The 19267-nt window shown below is 49.0% G+C and overlaps 1 protein-coding gene across 1 annotated transcript; it reads left to right on the forward strand.

Moving 5' to 3' along the window:
- The first annotated feature begins 454 nt into the window (after positions 1 to 454).
- Positions 455 to 18718, forward strand: LOC140411215 (heme-binding protein 2-like). The gene is made up of 4 exons (XM_072500320.1): positions 455 to 638; positions 8564 to 8693; positions 15855 to 16029; positions 16931 to 18718. The coding sequence occupies exons 1-4, from the start codon at positions 507 to 509 to the stop codon at positions 17094 to 17096; spliced, it is 603 nt and encodes a 200-aa protein (XP_072356421.1). The 5' UTR covers positions 455 to 506; the 3' UTR covers positions 17097 to 18718.
- Positions 18719 to 19267: the final 549 nt, after the last annotated feature.

The following is a 19267-nucleotide window of genomic DNA, read 5'->3' on the forward strand; positions in this document are numbered from 1 at the left end:
GTCTAACTCAGGCAGGGGGGTCAATGCTGAGTGTGTGAACTGGAATCAATAGTGAAATATCTGCCCCGGGCGGTTCACATTTCCTGTCTAACTCAGGCAGGGGGGACAATGCTGAGTGTGTGAACTGGAATCAATAGTGAAGTATCTGTCCCGGGCGGTTCACATTTCCTGTCTAACTCAGGCAGGGGGGTCAATGCTGAGTGTGTGAACTGGAATCAATAGTGAAATATCTGTCCCGGGCGGTTCACATTTCCCGGCAACCGGCATCACCGAGATCATGATTTCTAAACAATTTCTAAATTGAAGGTTGCGACCAAAAAACATTTCCATATTGAATCATCCAAGACATTTCTTCAACATGTGATGTTCCTGTCGCTAAACTTTATTCAAAATCATCCCCTTAAAACTGTATAAAAATCCCTGAGATCTCTGCTCAAACTGCAGGTCGAGCTGAAGGTGCTGAGGGGCATTCAGTGAATTCACCAGTGACCTGTACCGACACCAAGATGCTGAGAATCGTCTTAACCGTGTGTGTCCTCTTCTGGAACCAACTCGCTGCACAGGATGCGGTAGACAAGGTGATCGAACTCTGTGAACAAGAGGAATGCCTTAAACCCGAAGTCGTCATTGAGGACAAGGTGAGTATAGTTCAGAGTTTACTGCATTCTGTAATATTTGTACCAGTGGAAATTATTTAATGGCTGTGTTTTTGGGTCGAGTCCCCTTTATTCTCTTTACTCTCAAACATCTGTCTGACTCAGGCAGGGAGGCTTGTCAATGCTGAGCGTGTGAACTGGAATAAACAGTGAAATATCTGCCCCGGGCGGTTCACACATCCCGGGACCCGGCACTCACACAGTTAATGGTTTCTAAATTCAAGGCTGGGATCAGGAAAGTATTCTGAGGAGCAGAATCTATCTGTACTTTAGACACGGATTAATCAGGGATAGTCAGCGTAGAAGGTCTTTCTTGACAAATACAGTTGAATTATTTGAGGCGGTGAGCAGGAGTGTTGATGAGATGAATGCATTTGGAGTGGTCGATATGGGCTTTAGCCAGGCTTTTGATAGGGTCCCTCGTGGCAGACTGATCCAGTCAGGGCCCATGGGACCCAAGGCAAAGAGACACATTGGACCCACAATTGGCTGAGAGGCAGGAAGCTGAGGGTGGTCTCTGAAGGCAGAGGGCAGGTTAATAGGGGGGTGGAAAAGGCAAATGGGACACTGGCTTTTCTCAATCGGGACAGAGATTACAAAAGCAGGGAGGTGATGTTGGAGTTGTACAGAACATTGGTGAGGACACAGCTGGAGTACTGTGTGTAATTCTGGGCACCACATTATAGGAAGGAGGGGGTGCTGGAGGGGGTGCAGAGGAGATTCACCAGGATGGTGCCTGGGACGGAACATTTCAGTTATGAAGAGAGGTTGGGGCTTGGGTTGTTTTCGCTGGAGCAGAGAAGACTGAGGGGCGATCTGATCGAGGTGGAGAAGATTATGAGGGGCATGGAGAGGATAATAATAAGAATGTTTATTATTATCACAAGCAGGCTTACATTAACACTGCCATGAAGTTACTGTGAAAATCCCCTAGTCGCCACATTCCGGCACCTGTTCGGGTCACAGAGGGAGAATTCAGAATGTCCAATTCACCAACAGCACGTCTTTCGGGACTTGTGGGAGGAAACGGGAGCACCCGGAGGAAACCCACGCAGACACGGGGAGAACGTGCAGACTCCACACAGACAGTGAGTCAAGCCGAGAATCAAACCCAGGATCATGGCGCTGTGAAGCAACAGTGCTAACCACTGACGTCTGTTTTTGAAAACTCACCACTATTCTTAGAAGTCCCCCTATACCAAAAAGGGCCGACATTCTAAATGGTGATCAGGGATTCTCACTCCCCGACTCCGATGCAAACTTCAGTGGGTGCTATTCAGGTCAAACTATATTTTCAAGTTATCCCCTGGTATAACCCATACCTTCACCGAAGATTTCATCTACTTACCACTTAGTAGCATCGATCCTGGGTCCCGCATTGCTAATAAGTAAAGTAGACTAATAACCACTGTTTCAGGTTCAAACTTTTAAGTTATTTTATTATTATATATTTTTTCTCTTTTTAAAAGATGCAATCACTGTCTTTACAGAAAAGTAAAAAGATCTTGCTTCTGGGTCCTTCTGGTTGGTTGAAGGGACCTTCAGGCCCAACTTGACAATCAATCTTCTTTAAAGTCTGGTCTTCTTTAGATGTCTCAGCTATTGTAGCTCGGCTGCTCTGCCCTGTCCATTTCCCATGGCCGAGCTGATTGTAATCTGAGTCTAGCTGCTTGTTCCTTCTCTGCTTCTCTCTCTCTCGCTCTGAGCTCTGGTTCTGAATCTGGATCTGAATCTGATAGTTCCTGCCCTGGTCTCGAGGTTTATATTTGCTTTCTAACAATTACGTTTTTTGATGTTATTGTAAAGTAACTCTTATTTTCTTTGATTGTAAAAAGGAACTTTGATCTAAACTTTCTAATCCAACAAAGTATTCATTTTGACATGACTTCATCTCATAGATCGGATTACATTGTGTCCTTTGTGATGTTCAAAATGCTTTGGTTTCAAGAGGTGTTACTTTTAATTCCTGTCATTTCTATAGTTTTATTTTCCAATTGTGTCCTCGCTCAATGTTGACTTTGATTTTGGCTTTGAATTATGTTTCTCGTAGACTGATAAACCTGGTATTAGCAAATTTTCACACCTAGAACCTCATCCTTTCTTTTCTAGATCCTTACTAAGTTAGTTACTTTCAATGAAAGTGTGAGCCATTGTTTTTGGCTTCATTCAAAATCCTGTTTGTCTTGTTTGCGAACCTTCTTGACCAAGGATATCTGCATTTTACAATCCTTCCCTGGCAGCTGCTGTTAACCCTTTGTGGGATCTTTCCCTGTATCCTCTCTTGTTTCTCTCAGACCAGAAATTGCCAGACTTCCATGTTTCAAATGACACACCTTTCCATATTTTCAATTACAGGTCCCACTCCCCACCCCGCCCCAACACTCCCCCCCACAACCCCCACCCCAACTCCTCCGTGACACTCTCACCCACCCCCAAGCCTGACCCCTCCCCGACACTCCCCGCAATCCCTGACCCCTCCCCAACATGCCCCACACCCCCTATCCTGACCCCTCCCTGACACACACCCCCAACCACCACCCCCGAAGCCCTCCCTGACACTCCTTCCCACCACCAACCCCTGACCCCGCCCCGACACTCGCCCACTCCCGACCCCTCCCCAACACTCCCCCCTACCCCCGACCCCTCCCCAACCCTCCCCCCCACCCCGACCCATCCCAGACACTACCACCCACCCCCAACCCCTGACCCCTCCCCAACACTCCCCCCACCCTGACTCCTCCCTGACACTCCCCCCCACTCTGACCCTTCCCCGACACTCCCCCCCAACCCCGGCCTCTCCCCGACACTCCCCCCACCCCGACCCCTCCCCAACACTCCCCCCACCCTGACCCCTCCCTGACACTCCCCCCCAACCCCGGCCTCTCCCCGACACTCCCCCCCACACCCGACCCCTCCCCGACACTCCCCCACCCCGACCCCTCCCCGACACTCCCCCCACCCCGACCCCTCCCCGACACTGCCCCCACCCCCGACCCCTCCCCGACACTCCCCCACCCCGACCCCTCCCCGACACTGCCCCCACACCCGACCCCTCCCCGACACTCCCCCCACCCCGACCCCTCCCCGACACTGCCCCCACCCCCGACCCCTCCCCAACACTCCCCCACCCCGACCCCTCCCCGACACTGCCCCCACCCCCGACCCCTCCCCGACACTCCCCCACACACTCAACCCCTCCACGACTCTCCCCCACCCCCGGCCCCTCCCCAACACTCCCCCCACCCTCGACCCCTCCCCGACACTCCCCCACACCCAATCCCTCCCCGACACTCCCCCACCCCAACCCCTCCCCAACACTCCCCCACCCCCGATCCCTCCCCGACACTCCCACACACCCGATCCCTCCCCGACACTCCCCCACCCCGGCCCCTCCCCAACACTCCCCCACCCCCGATCCCTCCCCGACACTCCCCCCACCCCCGATCCCTCCCCGACTCTCCCCCACCACCGACCCCTCCCTGAAACTCCCCCACACCCGACCCCTCCCCAACACTCCCCCACCCCCGACCCCTCCCCGACACTCCCCCACCCCCGACCCCTCCCCGACACTCCCCCCACCCTCAACCCCTCCACGGCTCTCCCCCACACCCGACCCCTCCCCAACACTCCCCCACCCCCGAACCCTCCCCGACACTCCCCCACCCCCGACCCCTCCCCGACACTCCCCCACACCCTCAACCCCTCCACGACTCTCCCCACCCCCAACCCCTCCCTGACACTCCCCCCACCCCCGGCCCCTCCCCAACACTCCCTCACCCTCGACCCCTCCCCGACACTCCCTCACCCCCGACCCCTCCCCGACACTCCCCCACACCCAATCCCTCCCCGACACTCCCCCCACCCCGACCCCTCCCCGACACTCCCCCACCCCCGACCCCTCCCCGACACTCCCCCCCAACCACCACCCCCGACACCTCCGCGACACTCCCACCCACACCCAACCCCTGACCCCTCCCCAACACTCCCACCCACCCCCGACCCCTCCCCAATGCTCCCCCACACCCCGGCCCCTCCCCAACACTCCCCCCCACCCTGCCACCTCCCCGACACTCCCCCACCGTCCTACCCCCGACCCCTCCCCGGCACTCCCTCCATCCCTGACCCCTCCCGGACACTCCCCCGATCCCCGGCCCCCTCCACAACACTCCCACCACCCCGAGCCCTCCCAGACACTCCCCCCTACCCCGACCCCTCCCAACACTCCCCCCCACCCCGCCCCCTCCCCGACACTCCCCCACCGTCCTACCCCCGACCCCTCCCCGACACTCCCCCGATTCCCGACCCCCTCCCCCCCACCCCGACCCCTCCCAGCCATTCCCACCCTCCCCCGACCCCTCCCCAACATTCCCCCCTGCACCCGTGCCAACTTAACTGGTGTCTAACGTTCTGGCCTTCCAGCCCTAACACTGCGCCTAGGTAGTTCCCCAGACGGTACAGCAGGAGTGGAGGAGGCCCTGCTGTGATTCCCGCCCTGCCACCTGGGTCCCGGTTGGTGGGTGCCTTCTGGGGCGATCGGGCCTGGATGGGCCCGGGTCCTGCCCGTGTGTCCCAGGTGGTGTGGTGCCGGCCTGTTCTGCCTGCTGCCCACTGGAGGCTCCAGGGACAGGAGGGGTGGAGTCTGGGGCTGCGGTGTTCTGACACCTCCCCTGCGGGAGTCTCCGGCACGGGCCCAGCACCTCCTCCTCCCTCGGGGTGCCCGGTGGCCCCCAGGCATCTCCATGGGACTAGGGTGCGGGTAATCCCTGAGACTCCCCCGCCACCTGGCACTGCCAGTCCTGGAGGCCCACTCTGGCCTCGACCAGGGTACGCACGCTCGCACCGGATCCAAAACAGGACGTCCATTCCTTGGAGATGATGCAGTGAAGATTCACTGGGTTGATTCCTGGGTCACAGAGTTGTCCAATACTGAAAGGAATCATATTGTCGGGAACTCTCTGGAATTTAGGAGAATGAGAGCGATCTCATTGAAACAGACAAGATAACAAGGTAAATTTAGGATTCCAGGTTCCTCGGGGTGTAGTATAATGGAGTATATTCGGACAGGTCCTGTGAAGGGTTAACCCTGTGATGTCACTAGCAGGAAGTGACATATACTCGTGATCTGAGAGTCTCGCAGAAAGCAGCACGAAAAGAAGCTCGTGTCGGGGGGGTCCCGGGAATTGTATAGCCAGCTATACGAGTCGGAACCCCCGGATGGGGAGGAGGGCATGAATCAATTCCTGGGGAGTGTAGTTTTTACCTCACCACTATTCTTAGAATTTCCCTCAATACCAGAAAAGGGTCAATATATTCGTTTTTTTTGACAATTTTTTAGATTTTATATTTTAGATTTTAGAGTACCCAATTCATTTTTTCCAATTAAGGGGCAATTTAGCGTGGCCAATCCACGTAGCTTGCACAGTTTTGGGTTGTGGGGGTGAGACCCACGCAGACACGGGGAGAACGTGCAAACTCCACACGGACAGTGACCCAGAGCCGGGATTGAACCTGGGACCTCAGCACCGTGATGCAGCAGTGCTAACCACTGTGCCACCGTGCTGCCCGGGTCAATATATTCTAACTGGTGAGCAGGGATTTGAACTCCCTGACTCCTATGCAGACTTAAGCGGGTGCTATTCGGGTCAAACTAATGTTTCAAGTTATCCCCCGGCATAACCTGTATCTTCAGAGAAGAATTTTATTTACTTACCACCTAGGAGCTCACCTACGGGTCCGGCTTGCTAAGTAAAGTAAAGTTTACTTTCAAAATGGTAATAATAACCACTCTTTCAGGTCAACAACTTGAACTTAACTTTACATTCTAGTTAAAAAGATTAAATTACTTTTGTTAGAAAGGTAAAAAAGGTCTTGTCTTGTGGGGACCAGTTTCAGACTTTAAGTCTTTCTTGACAATCAGTTAATTTTGGATCTTCTGCTAGTTTCTCTGGGTTGCTCGGTCCTCCGATGGTGCTTTCCTGTCACCGAGTAAGGTTCTCTCTCTCTCTGAGTTCTCTCTGAGTTCTGGTAGTTCCTGCTCTGGTCTCTGGGTTTATATTCTCTTTCTCACAGTTATTATGTTTTTATGGCTTTCTCATAAAGTAACCTTTATTTCACTTGGATTATAAAAAGTATCTTTCATCTAAACCCTGTGATCTCGCCGGCTCGGTACTCCTCAAGCCCTGTGGTGGTGGCAGCCCTGAGGGTGTGGGGGCAATGGAGGCAGCATATGAGACTGGAGGGGGCATCAGTGTGGTCACCGATCTGTGACAATCCCCGGTTTGTCCCGGGGGGCTGGATGGGGGCTTTAAGGTATGGCAGCAGGAAGGGATTGAGAGGTTTGGGGATCTATTCATCCAGGAGGGCTTCCCGACCTTGGAGACATTAGAGCAGGAGTTTGACTTGCCAGGTGGGAACGGGTTTCGGTATCTTCAAGTGCGGGACTTTGTACGGAGGCAGGTCCCAAGCGTTCCTCGCCTCCCCCTGAGGGGACTGCAGGATAAAGTGCTGTCAAAAACAGGGATTGGAGTGGGAAGGTTTCGTAGATATACAGGGAATTGTTAGGGTGGGAAGGGGCCCCTGTCAGAGAGGTGAAGAGGAAGTGGGAAGAGGAGCTAGGAGGGGAGCTGGGAACTGAACTGTGGGAAAAGCTTTGAAAAGGGTGAATGCATCCTCGTCCTGAGCTAGACTCAGCTTGGTTCAGTTCAAGGTGGCCCACAGGGCCCACATAACGGTAGCCCGGATGAGTAGGTTCTTCGAGGAGGTGGAGGACAGATGTGGGCGGTGTGGGGGTAGCCCTGCCAACTATGTCCATATGTTTTGGGCATGTCCGAAACTGAGGGAATTCTGCCAGGGATTTGCGGATGTTATGTCGAAGTCCGGGAAGGTAGGGTAACTCCGAGTCCAGAATTAACAATATTTGGGGTGTCGGAGGATCCGGGGGCAAAGGGGGGGGGGAGGGAGGCTGATATTCTGGCCTCCTCCTCCCTGGTGTCCCGGAGATGGATCTTGCTGAGATGGAGGGACTCGGAGTCTCCGAAGTCAGGAGTGTGGGTCAGTGATATGGTAGAGTTTCTCAGTCTGGAGAAAATCAAGTTCGCTCTGAGAGGATCAATACAGGGATTGGCCCGGAGTTGGCAGCCGTTCATCGATTTCTTTGACAAACATTGAACGTCAGCAGTAAGGGGGAAAGGGAAAAGGGGGGGAGGGGAGGAAAACAGAAGGCAGGGGAATGTTAAATAAGGACAGGGAGCTTAGTCTCCAGGTAATTGGGGACAGGGCGGGAGAAGAGGGGGACGTGGTTTATTGTTTGTTCTTTTAGGGGGTATTTTGTGCATCAACCCGCGCGATTGTTTTAGAAATGTCAATATGTTAAATTGTGAAAATTACAAATGCTTCAAAAAAATATTTTCTAAAAAAAAGGCTTGAGGAGTTATTGGGCCGATTCCAGCTCCTATTTCTTATGGTCCAATGACATTGTTTTATTTTCATCCTGGATTAGTGCCTGGATACGAGGACCAATTCCTAACCCATTGAAACCTTTCTGTTTCAATAATGTGGTAAAACAGCCAAAGAGAAACACAATTACTGGACATGATTCAGTGTCGATGGCCTTCCAGAACATTCTCCACATTTGTTTTCATTGAAAGCCCAAGGGGAAGGTGTGAGGCCCAATGGGCAGGATAACTCTAAAGTTGAAAGAGTGCATGAGGGGGTCAGGAAAATCAATCTGGAAGTGGTGATGCCAAGACTCCCATCAAAAATTCCAAACTCTTTTACCAGGTCAGTCCATGCAGGACATGAATACTGCTCCCACACCTGGGAACCGAGGACAGTCCCCTCAACACTGATGTGTTTTGGTGCGAGTTCAGTTGTGTCACATGGTAATGGATTTTATTTTCTTGTTTTAGAATTATGTTGAGATGGAATTCGAATTTCGCCAATGGGTTCAAACTGAAGTTGAGGCCGTGGATATTGAAAGTGCGCTGGCGATCGGTCAGGAGAAACTATTCAGTTATGCACGTTGTGGGAATGTTGCAGGTATGTCAGATGTTCCTTCAAAGTAACAACAGATTATAAAACAGCCACTCACTCTTTAACCTGTCACGTTTGAAACTTTCTGTACAGACTGACTCACTGAGCAAAGAATTGTCAATCCCAGAGCGTTCCTCGTTCACATGTGACTAGTGGGTTGAGGCGCTATTTGGGCTACTTACACACATAGAAACAAACCGAGAAAATAGAAGCAGGAGGAGGCCATTCGGCCCCTCGAGCCTGCTCCGCCATTCATTCTGATCATGGCTGATCATCAAGTTCCCGCCTTCCCCCCATATCCCATGATCAGCTGAGCCCTACTTCTTTGATACCTTCAGGCTTTATGTTTCCAGAATCGGGGAAGGTTTCCCACCTGTGCTGGGAGTGAGATTCCAGCTGTGGTTGCTGAATTTCCCGAGTGTAATAAAGGCTCCTTGTCAGGCATCAACCCGCTCTTGGAGTCGACATGAACCCTTGTGGAAGCTGAGAAACTGCATCTCTCTCAGCTCAGTGGATGCTGCGAGAATGCTGGCTCCTGTCTGAGACTCAGTGACAGGAAATTCTACCTTGTTAAAGAGAAATCCTGTGTAACTAGCTGCGTCCAGTTATTTAATGGTTAATGATGGTTGTGGGTGAATGTTTAATGGTTAATGGTGGTTGAGGGTGAATGTTTAATGGTTAATGGTGGTTGAGGGTGAATGTTTAATGGTTTATGGTGGTTGAGGGTGAATGTTTAATGGTTAATGGTGGTTGAGGGTGAATGTTTAATGGTTAATGGTGGTTGAGGGTGAATGTTTAATGGTTTATGATGATTGAGGGTGAATGTTTAATGGTTAATGGTGGTTGAGGGTGAATGTTTAATGGTTTATGATGATTGAGGGTGAATGTTTAATGGTTAATGGTGGTTGAGGGTGAATGTTTAATGGTTAATGGTGGTTGAGGGTGAATGTTTAATGGTTAATGGTGGTTGAGGGTGAATGTTTAATGGTTTATGGTTGTTGAGGGTGAATGTTTAATGGTTAATGGTGGTTGAGGGTGAATGTTTAATGGTTAATGGTGGTTGAGGGTGAATGTTTAATGGTTTATGGTGGTTGAGGGTGAATGTTTAATGGTTAATGGTGGTTGAGGTGAATGTTTAATGGTTAATGGTGGTTGAGGGTGAATGTTTAATGGTTAATGGTGATTGAGGGTGAATGTTTAATGGTTAATGGTGATTGAGGGTGAATGTTTAATGGTTTATGGTGGTTGAGGGTGAATGTTTAATGGTTTGTGGTGATTGAGGGTGAATGTTTAATGGTTAATGGTGGTTGAGGGTGAATGTTTAATGGTTAATGGTGGTTGAGGGTGAATGTTTAATGGTTAATGGTGGTTGAGGGTGAATGTTTAATGGTTTATTGTGGTTGAGGGTGAATGTTTAATGGTTTATGGTGGTTGAGGGTGAATGTTTAATGGTTAATGGTGGTTGAGGGTGAATGTTTAATGGTTAATGGTGGTCGAAGGTGAATGTTTAATGGTTTATGGTGGTTGAGGATGAATGTTTAAAGGTAAATGGTGGTTGAGGGTGAATGTTTAATGGTTAATGGTGGTTGAGGGTGAATGTTTAATGGTTAATGGTGGTTGAGGGTGAATGATTAATGGTGGTTGAGGGTGATGTTTAATGGTTAATGGTGGTTGAGGGTGAATGTTTAATGGTTAATGGTGTTTGAGGGTGAATGTTTAATGGTTAATGCTGGTTGAGGGTGAATGTTTAATGGTTAATGGTGGTTGAGGGTGAATGTTTAATGGTTTATGGTGGTTGAGGGTGAATGTTTAATGGTTAATGGTGGTTGAGGTGAATGTTTAATGGTTAATGGTGGTTGAGGGTGAATGTTTAATGGTTAATGCTGGTTGAGGGTGAATGTTTAATGGTGATTGAGGGTGAATGTTTAATGGTTTATGGTGGTTGAGGGTGAATGTTTAATGGTTAATGGTGGTTGAGGTGAATGTTTAATGGTTAATGGTGGTTGAGGGTGAATGTTTAATGGTTTATGGTGGTTGAGGGTGAATGTTTAATGGTTAATACAAAGAAGAACAAAGAGCAAAGGAATGTACAGCACAGGAACAGGCCCTTCGGCCCTCCAAGCCCGTGCCGACCATGCTGCCCGACTAAACTACAATCTTCTACACTTCCTGGGTCCGTATCCCTCTATTCCCATCCTATTCATGTATTTGTCAAGATGCCCCTTAAATGTCACTATCGTCCCTGCTTCCACCACCTCCTCCGGTAGCGAGTTCCAGGCACCCACTACCCTCTGCGTAAAAAACTTGCCTCGTACATCTACTCTAAACCTTGCCCCTCTCACCTTAAACCTATGCCCCCTAGTAATTGACCCCTCTACCCTGGGGAAAAGCCTCTGACTATCCACTCTGTCTATGCCCCACATAATTTTGTATACCTCTATCAGGTCTCCCCTCAAACTCCTTCGTTCCAGTGAGAACAAACCGAGTTTATTCAACCGCTCCTCATAGCTAATGCCCTCCATACCAGGCAACATTCTGGTAAATCTCTTCTGCACCCTCTCTAAAGCCTCCACATCCTTCTGGTAGTGTGGCGACCAGAATTGAACACTATACTCCAAGTGTGGCCTAACTAAGGTTCTATACCGCTGCAACATGACTTGCCAATTCTTATACTCAATGCCCCGGCCAATGAAGGCAAGCATGCCGTATGCCTTCTTGACTACCTTCTCCACCTGTGTTGCCCCTTTCAATAACCTGTGGACCTGTACTCCTAGATCTCTTTGACTTTCAATACTCTTGAGGGTTCTACCATTCACCGTATATTCCCTACCTGCATTAGACCTTCCAAGATGCATTACCTCACATTTGTCCGGATTAAACTCCATCTGCCATCTCTCCACCCAAGTCTCCAGACAATCTAAATCCTGCTGTATCCTCTGACAGTCCTCATCGCTATCCGCAATTCCACCAACCTTTGTGTCGTCTGCAAACTTACTAATCAGACCAGTTACATTTTCCTCCAAATCATTTATATATACTACAAAGAGCAAAGGTCCCAGCACTGATCCCTGTGGAACACCACTGGTCACAGCCCTCCAATTAGAAAAGCATCCTTCCATTGCATGGTGGTTAATGGTGGTTGAGGGTGAATGTTTAAAGGTTAATGGTGGTTGAGGGTGAATGTTTAATGGTTAATGGTGGTTGAGTGTGAATGTTTAATGGTTAATGATGGTTGAGTGTGAATGTTTAATGGTTAATGGTGGTTGAGGGTGAATGTTTAATGGTTAATGGTGGTTGAGGGTGAATGTTTAATGGTTAATGGTGGTTGAGGGTGAATGTTTAATGGTTAATGGTGGTTGAGGGTGAATGTTTAATGGTTAATGGTGGTTGAGGGTGAATGTTTAATAGTTAATGTTGATTGAGGGTGAATGTTTAATGGTTAATGGTGGTTGAAGGTGAATGTTTAATGGTTTATGGTGGTTGAGGGTGAATGTTTAATGGTTTATGGTGGTTGAGGGTGAATGGTTAATGGTGGTTGAGGGTGAATGTTTAATGGTTAATGGTTGTTGAGTGTGAATGTTTAATGGTTAATGGTGGTTGAGGGTGAATGTTTAATAGTTAATGGTGGTTGAGGGTGAATGTTTAATGGTTAATGGTGGTTGAGGGTGAATGTTTAATGGTTAATGGTGGTTGAGTGTGAATGTTTAATGGTTAATGGTGGTTGAGGGTGAATGTTTAATAGTTAATGGTGGTTGAGGGTGAATGTTTAATGGTTAATGGTGGTTGAGGGTGAATGTTTAATGGTTAATGGTGGTTGAGGGTGAATGTTTAATGGTTAATGGTGGTTGAGGGTGAATGTTTAATGGTTAATGGTGGTTGAGGGTGAATGTTTAATAGTTAATGTTGATTGAGGGTGAATGTTTAATGGTTAATGGTGGTTGAAGGTGAATGTTTAATGGTTTATGGTGGTTGAGGGTGAATGTTTAATGGTTTATGGTGGTTGAGGGTGAATGGTTAATGGTGGTTGAGGGTGAATGTTTAATGGTTAATGGTTGTTGAGGGTGAATGTTTAATGGTTTATGGTGGTTGAGGGTGAATGTTTAATGGTTAATGGTGGTTGAGGGTGAATGTTTAATGGTTTATGGTGGTTGAGGGTGAATGATTAATGGTTTATGGTGATTGTGGGTGAATGTTTAATAGTTAATGGTGGTTGAGGGTGAATGTTTAATGGTTAATGGTGGTTGAGGGTGAATGTTTAATGGTTAATGGTGGTTGTGGGTGAATGTTTAATGGTTTATGGTGGTTGAGGGTGTACAATGATGTTATGTATGGAAACTTTCAAAACGAGTTTGACAAATTACCATTTTTACATTAGACTTAGCAAAATTTCAACTCATGTGATGGAAGGGGACGGCAGCACGGATCCAGAATTGATCCATTGATTGGTTGATTGATATTTATTGTCACATGTAACTCAGTACAGTGAAAAGTAGTTTTCTGCGGCCAGGGGAACAAATGGTACATCAACAAATAGTGATTGGTTACAGTGCAGAACAAGGCCAAACAAGAGCAGCATAGGGCGTCGTGAACAGTGTTCTTACAGGGAATAGATCAGTCCGAGGGGGAGTCGTTGAGGAGTCTTGTAGCTGTGGGGAATAAGCTGTTTCTATGTCTGGATGTGTGGGTCTTCAGACTTCTGTACCTTCTGCATGATGGAAGGGTCTGGAAGAAGGCAATGCCTGGGTGGGAGGGGTCTCTGATAATGCTGCCTGCCTTCCTGAGGCAGCGGGAGGTGTAGACAGAATCAATGTGGGGGTGGCAAGCTGGTGTGATGCGTTGGGCTGAGTTCACCACACTCTGCAGTTTCTTGCGATCGTGGACTGAGCAGTTTCCATACCAGGCTGTGATGCAGCCGGATAGGATGCTCTCTATCGCACATCTGTAGAAGTTTGTGAGAGTTGATGCAGATATGCTGAATTTCTTTAGCTTCCGTAGGAAGTAGACACGTTGTTGGGCTTTCTTGACTGTTGCATCAACGTGAGTGGACCAGGGCAGACTGTTGGTGATGGTGACCCCCAGGAACTTAAAGCTATCGACCATCTGGTTTAGGGGCTGGTTTAGCACAGTGGGCTAAACAGCTGGCTTGTAATGCCAAACAAGACCAGCAACACGGGTTCAATTCCCATACAGGCCTCCCCGAACAGATGCCGGAATGTGGCGACTAGGGGCTTTTCACAGTATCTTCATTGAAGCCTACTTGTGACAATAAGCGATTATTATTATTATCTCCCCTTCTGAGCCATTGATGCAGACGGGACTGTGTGTGCCGTGCTGCGCTTCCTGCAGTCGCTGATCAGTTCCTTGGTCTTTCCAACATTTAGAGAGGGTGTTTTCGGTACACTATGCAACCAAGTGATCTCCCTCCTGTAGTCTGATTCGTCGTTGTTTGAGATACGGCCCACCACAGTCGTATCATCCGCAAACTTCCAGATTGAGTTGGAGTTAAATCTTGCCACACAGCCGTGTGTGTGCAGGGAGTACAGTAGAGGACTGAGCACACATCCTTGCGGGGCCCCGGTGTTGGGGACTATTGTGGAGGAGGTGCTGTTACCTATCCTGACAGATTGGGGTCTGTTGGTGAGGAAGTCGAGGCTCCAGCTGCACAGGGAGGGGTCAAGTCCAAGGTTGCGGAGTTTGGTTATTAGTCTTGTTGGGATAATGGTGTTGAAGGCGGAGCTGTAGTCGATGAATAGCAGTCTTACACAGGTGTCCTTGTTGTCGAGGTGTTCGAGTGTTGATTGTCGAGCCAGGGAAACAGCATCTGCTGTGGACCGGTTGCGGTGATCGGCAAACTGCAGTGGATCGAGACCGTCTGGGAGGCTGGCGTGGATCCGTCTCATGACTAGCCGCTCGAAGCATTTCATGATAACAGACGTCAGGGCCACCGGTCGGTAGTCGTTGAGGCGGGCTACCTTGTTCTTCTTTGGTGCTGGTATTGTGGTGGTCTTCTTGAAGGAGGTGGGGACCTCAGAGCGGGGGAGTGAGGTGGTGAAGATATCTGCGAATACACTCGCCAGCTGGTCTGTGCAGGCTCTGAGTGCTCGCCCAGGGACTCCGTCGGGGCTCGTCGCTTTCCGCGGATTCACTTTCAAGAAGGCAGCTCTTACCCCTGAGTCTGTAATAGTGGGTACGGGTGTGTCCAGGGCTGTTGGGGCGGGAGGCACTGATACATTGGCTGACTGCTCAAAGCGGGCATTGAACCTGTTCAGTTCCTCGAGTAGAGATGCTCCAGCCCCAGATATTCCGCCCGGCCTTTCTTTATAGCCTGTCATCTTGTGTAGGCCCGGCCATAGTCGCCGTGGGTGAGTGTCGTTGGCCTGGGACTCTGGTTTCATGTGGTATTGTCTTTTTGCATCCCCAATGGCTTTCCGTACGTTGTACCTGGATTTCTTATCGAGGTCAGGGGGGTCAGACTTGAACGCCTCCGTCCGGGACCTCAGCAGCGAGTGGGCCTTTTGGTTGAGCCAGGTTTCCGCTTGGGGAATACCCGTATTGTCTTCTTTGCTACACCGTCCTCGACACACTTCCTGGTGAAGTCTGTGACGGTGGTTGCGTATTCGTCCAGGTTCGCTGCCGGGGCCTTGAATATGGACCAGTCCACAGACTACAAGCAGTCGCGGAGAATGGCCTCAGATTCCTCGGACCAGCACGGCGCGGTTTTCCTGACTGGCTCAGCGCGCTGGAGTTGCTGTTTGTCAGCCGGAAGTAGGAATACCGACCTGTGGTCGGATTTGCCAAAGTGTGGTTGGGGAATGGAGCGGTCGGCCCCTTTGATGCCCGTGTAGCAGTGTCCAGGGTGTTCGCACCTCTGGTGGAGCAGGAGACATGTTGATGGAGTTTGGGTGGAACCTTCCTGAGGTGGGCCTGGTTGAAGTCTCCAGCCACGATTGTCAGGGATTCGGGTGATTTGTTTCTTGGTTGTTGATGGTGGAGTTAGTTTGTCACGTGCTGCTCTACATCCTGGCTACTTGTTCATTTGCATATTCCCTTAAAGTGATATCACAACATTTTCCACATCTCACCAAAGTGACCCTGCCCCCTCGCCTGTAACTTGTTACTCCCCGTAAGCTGATCACCCAGTTAAATGCCGTGTCTCTCTGTCTACAGGTACCGTTATTCCTCTCTCTGCACCTTGGGGAGTTTTTGGATACTTGAAAAATGGCAAAATACAGCAAAGATTCAGTGTGTTTGTCCGGATAGTTCCCGAAGTCAACAATCCACCGGAACCAACAGATCCAGCAGTTACATTACAAACTGGACCTCCTGTTTGGTACTATGTCAGGTGAGTTTAGTGACTGATATATTGGGATTGATGTTCCTTTCTGTCAGCTCTTGTATCAACATCAGCCTGGGGCGGGATTCTCCCGTTTTGAGACTAAGTGCTGTGGTGTGGGTGGGAATGTGGAGTGTTCCTGCTGTGGCTTCTTGCCGGAAAACACTCCGAATCTTCCCACCCATCATTAATTATTCCCCTGGGTGTTTTCCGCTGTTTTCAGCAGTGGGTCAGGCCTGGATGGTGTGTAGTCCGCCCTCCTGCCCGGGTGTCATATTGAAAAGATGTCCAACAACACTGAGCCATGTTGACAAAAGAAGGTGGACCTCCTGAAAATGCAGATCGATTTCCAGCAACATTGGTCACCCAGAAACAGGCCAGCAGGAGGACCCCCTCCAGAACACAGAATACGGAAGATCCAAGGGTCCAATCTCCCCCAACCCACTGTTGTGGTGCTCCAGGGTCCAGGGTTGTGGGCGCTCTCCACCCTCAACTCTGTGGGCAGCGCCACGCATCCTGACTTTGGCACACTACATTGTGGAGAATGTTTCTCACACTGGCGTTTTTCCCGCCGGAATGGCAGAGAATCTATCCTGGGGGGGCACCCCGAGGTCCCTCTGCTACTGCACTCTCTTTAGAACTGAGCCATTAAGTCTGGATAGACTCTCTCCACCCTCTCTGTAAAATGCATCACCTCACATTTCTCTGTGTTAAACTCTATCTGCCACTTGTCTGCCCATTTGGCCAGCTTCTCGATGATCTTACTCCAGCTGTGGACTAACTGACTGGTGCAGGCGGCTCAAAGGGCTGAATGGTCAACTCCTGTCCCTGTTGTCCCGGCAACTGGCTTTCCAAACAGGATTTGTCAGAAGTATAAAAATTAAATCCTCTGTTCTTAATCCTGTTGCAGGGCTTTTGACAAGAAAGTTAATGAACAACAAACTGAAGAACTTGTGATTCAATTACTGAAGGATTTGGAACAAGACAACCAGCCCTTCAATAGCACATTTTTTGCCATCGCTTATTTGAGCACACAAGGGTTAATGGAAATGGGTTTTATGAAGACAGGAGAATGAAGGTTTTCTGGAAGGTTCTGTACCTTTCATGGCATCAAACAGTGAGATGTGCTTAATTCTATTCTAAAACTGTTTAACTTTCCATTGGGTTTAATCTGGAATACTGATCATAGTTTCAATCTCCTTCCCTCAAGAAGGACCTTTTGAGGGAACGCAATGTCTGTTGTGAAAATTAAATAAAAACAGAGACTCTTCAAGTCCGCTCCACCATTCAGGAAGATCATGGCTGATCTTCGACCTGAACTCCACCTTCCCACACTGTCCCTCGAGTGTGTAATCTGTCTGATAAACAGGGAATGCACTCCCACTAAACTCGGTTCATCCACCCTTAACTAAGGAGCCCAAACATCACCACATCATATTCTACCTGCCATGTTCTTAACCACTCACTTAACCAACCAAATGTGGAGCAAACACGTGATCGTCCACCCACACGTTAACCGTACATGTGACTCCAGCCCTGATATATTTGACTGTCTCTGAGTCCCGCCTTCTCTATTTCCCCTTAATATTATTTATAATTAGGTCTCCCTTCAACCTCTCAAATTCATTGCTGAACACGTCTCCACACGGCACAGATACAGGGCAAAACTCAATTGTACCAGGTGGTGGGCCCTCTATTGGGGAACGGGGATTAATCACTGCACTAATTTGCTTTTTCTGTAATCTTGCTTTCAATGAATTGTGAGACTGAGACTGAGATGGTCCTAGTGTCAGATATAGTTCCAGAATTTTCTATCTTCACACAGCCATGGAATATATTCATATTTATCCATCATACTGCCCAGAATGTTTCAAGTTGATGTGAAAAGAGTTGGGATTTGTGACAGAGCACAGAGTATTGAAGCTGTTAAATGTGAAATCATGGAGTGATCAGATGTGGGACTGTTCCTGGGCTCTCTCACTCGGAGTTAGTTCCAGGTGGAATTATTTAATTACAAGGGAATGTTTAAACTGTAAAGAGACAGTGTGTTCACCATTTGTAAAATAATGAGATTTTCATCACATCATCGGGAAGATTTTGCTTCAATGTTTGAATAGTTCTGTGTCCTGTGCTCTGAAATATAATGGGAATGGACCAGAGAACAGACTGTGTGGAATAGACACTGGACACTGTAGGAAGAACACGTCACTCACTGGAGAAACCTGCTAATGGAGACCACACCCTGTGTGGGCAGTAAAATATTCCCTTTTCCTGCCAGTCCTGAGAATCAAACACTGGACATTGTGGTGGGGATGATTAAAAAGGTTGTTTCTCAATCCGGTTTGGTCTGACTCAGATCAGTCCAAGTTCTGGAAACAGATGGGCCCAGGTCAGGAAAGTGAAAGTGGGAGTTTTGTGACCCAGGTGTGAAGCAGCTTAAAACTGGTCCTTAAACCGGAGAAAGAATCCCAATCTAAAATTAGAATCCAGAGACTGAAGGTGGAATATAGTTTCCATTCCGATCTCATCAAACCCACACTGGGAGCTGACTTTGGGAATATCGACAGACTGAATCTGTGACTGAGAAAATGATCGATTCAGATCTGACTCCCGTTAACAGGTGACCCATTCACAGGTTTGTCTGGTGCAGTAAATAATCCATCGTCTTCTAGTCTTTGTTTGTCTTTTGTTTTTCAAACTGCTGGGAATGGATTCTCACTGTGAAATAAAGAGGGTGATGCATTTACACATTTGGTCTCGTGTTAGATTCTTCCTCACAAATAAATCTGGGTCAATGATCACATCACTACTTTCATACCAGATAAACTCTGCACATTTCAGTGAAATGATTCTGTTAAGATGTTGAGGTGTAAAGTTAAAGAATGAGAAAGAATGAAGAGACGGAGAGTAATTTATTGGGAGATGTGACACTTGGAGAGCGAGCTCCATATTGGTCAGGGAACAGCTCACAGCGCGTGCAGTCCGACACTTCAATCTGTCACACTCCACTCTGAGCAGTCTTTCTAACTCTGTCAATGGGATATCACTGGAGAGATAGAGGCCAACACACAACAATTCATGGATCAGTCATTGAGCTGGTGTTGGGAATTTCTTCCCTGTTTGGAAAATCTCCCCAATCTGGGTGGGGCGGGGAGGAATTTAATTTGGGATCTGGTTCATAGAATCCCTGCATAGAAACAGACAGAGATACAGGAGAAGGCCATTCGGCCCTTCGAGCCTGCTCTGC

The sequence above is a fragment of the Scyliorhinus torazame genome, chromosome 4 (assembly GCF_047496885.1).
Source record: "Scyliorhinus torazame isolate Kashiwa2021f chromosome 4, sScyTor2.1, whole genome shotgun sequence".
Taxonomy (NCBI): Eukaryota; Metazoa; Chordata; class Chondrichthyes; order Carcharhiniformes; family Scyliorhinidae; genus Scyliorhinus; species Scyliorhinus torazame.